The sequence below is a fragment of the Brassica napus genome, unplaced genomic scaffold (assembly GCF_020379485.1).
Source record: "Brassica napus cultivar Da-Ae unplaced genomic scaffold, Da-Ae ScsIHWf_1237;HRSCAF=1767, whole genome shotgun sequence".
Lineage (NCBI taxonomy): Eukaryota > Viridiplantae > Streptophyta > Magnoliopsida > Brassicales > Brassicaceae > Brassica > Brassica napus.
Genome location: NW_026014658.1, coordinates 481,626 through 486,024, shown reverse-complemented (window position 1 = coordinate 486,024; position 4,399 = coordinate 481,626). Strand labels below are relative to the sequence as shown.

At 45.7% G+C, this 4,399-nt stretch overlaps 1 protein-coding gene across 1 annotated transcript; it reads right to left on the bottom strand.

The window, feature by feature from the left end:
- Positions 1 to 1,564: 1,564 nt before the first annotated feature.
- On the bottom strand, positions 1,565 to 3,017 carry LOC125596589. Its single transcript, XM_048771683.1, has 3 exons — positions 2,501 to 3,017; positions 2,010 to 2,407; positions 1,565 to 1,651 (listed from the first exon to the last, which is right to left on the bottom strand). The coding sequence occupies exons 1-3, from the start codon at positions 3,015 to 3,017 to the stop codon at positions 1,565 to 1,567; spliced, it is 1,002 nt and encodes a 333-aa protein (XP_048627640.1).
- Positions 3,018 to 4,399: the final 1,382 nt, after the last annotated feature.

Below are 4,399 nucleotides of genomic sequence, written 5' to 3'. Positions count from 1 at the left end.
GCCTCGTACCCAGCGGGTTCAAGGAAACCCCTTATTCGCTGGATCGGGAAGACTCAGACGAACGGTGTCATGTACTATGGCTGAGTATTACACGACGGTGTAATGGGACAGTGACCCGAAGGACTGTGGGCTGTCGCGCGGTGACCCGAAGGACTGTGGGCCGCGGTCGGTTGAAAGTTCCTTCTTCTGGCCTTTGTGGTAGGGAGATAGGATATTGCCGATGTTAAGGAGGAACACGAGATCACCAGGGCCCATGTTAGAGTATTGAGTCTAGAGTTAGAATAGTGTGTCGAGTTAGTTTTATTGTGTCGCCTTGAGGGTGAGGAACCCTCGAGATAGTGTAGCACCGATATACGGTGTTACAAGTTAGATCGAGTCGTAGTTACTCATAGTCTTATTATTGTGGATTTGTGTTTAGTTGACTCGATTTGGCATTAGGCCGGGACCGGTCTCGAATTATATCAATGTATGGATATTTCTCGAATCAATAAAGTAATTGTTTTATATGCGCTTCATGAGTACTCTGATATTTGACTAGTCCGGTCTAACACAACGTTAGGTCGAGGTACGGGTTGAAAAGCCTTAGGCCTTGATCTAACGGAAAACGCTAACTCTAGGTATGGGTTGCAAAGCCTTATGCCTTGACGCAGCGGGACGAGTTAGTGGATGAACTGGTCTAGGTCGTGGAGTAAAGTTTGTGACTCTGACCGGATTGTCCCTAGCCCGTCACGTAGCGCTTCCGGACCATGGTGTTGGGTTGGACGGTCAGTCATGTTCTTGTTTGATTGTTGGCTGGCCGGTTGGCCTTTCATCTCCAACCCTTGGTGTGGGTCGTCCGTCGGTCATGTTCTTGTTTGATTGTTGGCCGGTGGGTCGACCTATGCTTAGGACGGTTCGGGGGTGTTACAGTGTGTGTCCGAAAGCACACACAGGACGGCTGTGGCTGTCCATCAGTTCACATATCAGCATTTTTGTCCTTGGACTCAGCACCCTGGCCCTTCCCGTGGACTGTTTTGGTGATTTTGGCCCACGTGGGCTGTCTGTTCAGTACACAAAGGACGTCTGTGGGTGTCCGCCAGCACACACAGGACGTCCGTGCGTGTCTGTGGCTATCCGTCAGCACACAGAGGACGTCTGTGGCTGTCCATCAGTACACATATCAGCACGCTGGTCCTTGGACTCAGCACGCTGGCCCTTCCCGTGGACTGTTAGGGTGATTTTGGCCCAAGTGGGCTGTCTGTTCAGTACAAACAGGACGTCCGTGGGTGTCCATCAGCACACACAGGACATCCGTGGGTGTCCGTCAGTACACACAGGACATCCGTGGCTGTCCGTGTGTGTCCGTGTGTGTCCGTCAGCACACACATGACGTCTGTGGCTGTCCATCAGTACACATATCAGCATGTTGGTCGTTGGACTCAGCACGCAGACCCTTTGAAGAACCCTAAGGAACGAACACTCAACCGGATCTGATGATATGAACTCGATCTGAAGAGATAGAGAACTGATGGATTGTTTAGTGACACAAAGGGATGCGGAAGACCCAATGATACTACTAGAACTCTCAATGGCCGCTTGATTTGACAAACAAGTCCGGCTCAAAGAAAGGGGATTCACTTGGAGATAGCCTTTCCAAGGGAACAAGAATGTTCTAATCAAAGAACAAAGAAAGAAATCTCAAAATGAATAAGGAAAATCGATTATCTTATTTCAAGGATGTGTTCTCATACTTATATAACTTGTAGTCAAAGATAATAAATAAAAATGTATGAAAAAGAGACATAGAAAATATATAGAAGACCAGATCTAGTCAAAGCACAGAAAATAATGTTGACTGGTCGATTTGAACTCTTCGGCTACTCTTGTCCAGGTTCGGTGTAACTGATAGCACGTCCCGCGGTAAGGAGCAGTACACGGCCGGTACGGTCTTCATGTAAGGATGGGTGATTTTAATGGACTGTTCTGGACCAAAAGGTGGCTATATCTTCGGACAACCTCAAGAGTCTTGCCTTAGACAGATTTGGCTGATCAAAGTTCATGAACTGATCGAAGTGTCGGATCAGTTCATCAGAACGATCCCCGGTTCGGCCGAGATGGCTTAAGAGAGAGAGACCATGGTCGGATTTGGATTCCACTTGATCAACTACACTTCTGACTTGACCGATGGACTTAGCATGATGAACAGGACGGGAAAGACGAACTTCAGTACGGTTGATTTGGCCATCTGGTCGCGGGCTATGCTGAAGCTCCAACTCGGACGAGTGCGGGTCGAGACGATACACGGCCCGAGCAGTCTGTTCGGCCCGATCGATGGACTGAACCTCAGTTGCGTTGTTTCGGACGTTCTGATCCTCGTTCTGATCTGATTCCATGGACTGATCGTCGGACTGGGGCACATCATTCCCTCCTTCTTCAAAAGGATTTGACCACAAATCCGGATCATCTAGATGAAAAGAGGAAAGATCAGAAACGTTAAAGCTCGAAGAAATGTCATACTTACCTTGAAGATCAAGCTGATAAGCATTTTCATTGATCTTCTTAAGGATCTGGAATGGACCATCGACCCGAGGCATAAGTTTAGACTTTCTTTCTTCCGGAAATCGCTCCTTTCTCAAGTGAACCCAAACAAGATCACCTTCTTTGAAAATAACCTCCTTTCTTTTCTGATTGGCATATCTTTTATAGATCTCGGTCTTGGCCTCAATGTTTGCACGAACCTGTTCATGTAGCTTTTTGATAGTGGCCGCCTTCCTCTTGCCATCTGTACTATCTCTTTCACTCAAAGGCAAAGGTAAAAGATCAAGTGGGCACAAAGGATTAAACCCATAAACAACTTCAAAAGGAGAAAACTTTGTAGCAGAATGCATTGCATGATTGTAAGCAAACTCAACCTGTGGTAAGCATTCTTCCCAAAGCCTAAGATTCTTTTTAACCAAAGATCTAAGCAGAGCAGACAAGGTTCGATTAACAACTTCAGTTTGACCATCAGTTTGCGGATGACAAGTTGTGAAAAACATCGCGATCAGATACAATGGTGTTACGCATTCCATGCAATCTAACAATCTCTCTAAAGAACAAATCAGCAACTTGTGTGGCATCATCAGTTTTATGACAAGGAATGAAATGAGCCATTTTCGAAAATCTGTCTACAACAACAAAGATTGAATCTCGTCCAGACTTAGACCTTGGCAATCCTAACACGAAATCCATAGAAATGTCTACACAAGGATGAGAAGGAATAGGAAGTGTAGAATACAAACCGTGGTTTGAAGATTTGGACTTAGACTTTTTGCACACCACACATCGGCTACATATCCGTTCCACATCTTTCATCAAGCTTGGCCAATAGAAGTGATCATGAACCGCCTTGTAAGTTTTCTTAACACCAAAGTGTCCCATAAGACCTCCTCCATGAGCTTCCCTGAGAAACAACTCCCTCAAGGAACATTGGGGCACACACAAGCGGTTATCAAAGAATAGGAATCCAGAGTTTTGAAAATACTTTCCATAAGCGAACTTGGAACATTTTCGGAAAACCTCTTTGAAATCTTGATCAGATGCGTATAAATCTTTGATAAACTCAAAACCATAAGGGAATGTCTCAATGAACTCAAAACCATTTTCAAGGGCTGAGAGAAGAGTATACCTTCGAGACAATGCATCGGCCACAACATTCTCCTTACCTTGTTTGTACTTGATCACATAAGGGAATGTCTCAATGAACTCCATCTAACGAGCATGCCTCTTGTTGAGCTTCTGCTGACCCTTAAGGTGTCTTAGAGACTGATGATCAGTGTGGATGATGAACTCCTTAGGCCAAAGATAGTGCTGCCACGTTTGAAGGGCCCTCACCAAGGCATAGAGTTCTTGGTCGTATGTGGGGTAGTTGAGCATAGCTCCTCCAAGCTTCTCACTGAAATAAGCCACTGATTTTCCATCCTGCATCAACACAGCACCAATACCAACACCAGAAGCATCTCATTCGATTTCAAAAGCTTTAGAAAAATCTGGAAGTACAAGTAAAGGGGCGTGAGTCAACTTCCCTTTAAGGATTTCGAATGCTTCTTCCTGAGCTGGTCCCCATTTGAACCCCACGTTCTTTTTGATTACTTCAGTAAGAGGAGCGGCCAAGGTACTGAAGTTTTGAACAAATCGCCTATAGAAGCCGGCAAGGCCATGGAAGCTTCTCACTTCACCAATGATGGTCGGAATCGGCCAGTCCCAGATTGCTTGGACCTTCTGCTGGTCCACTCTCAAGCCATCTGCACCTACAACAAAACCTAGAAAGACCACATGATCTGTGCCAAAAGAACACTTTCCAAGGTTAGCAAACAAACGTTCCTTTCTAAGGACTTCAAGAACAGATTTCAAGTGCTGTTGGTGCTCATCAAGGCTTTTT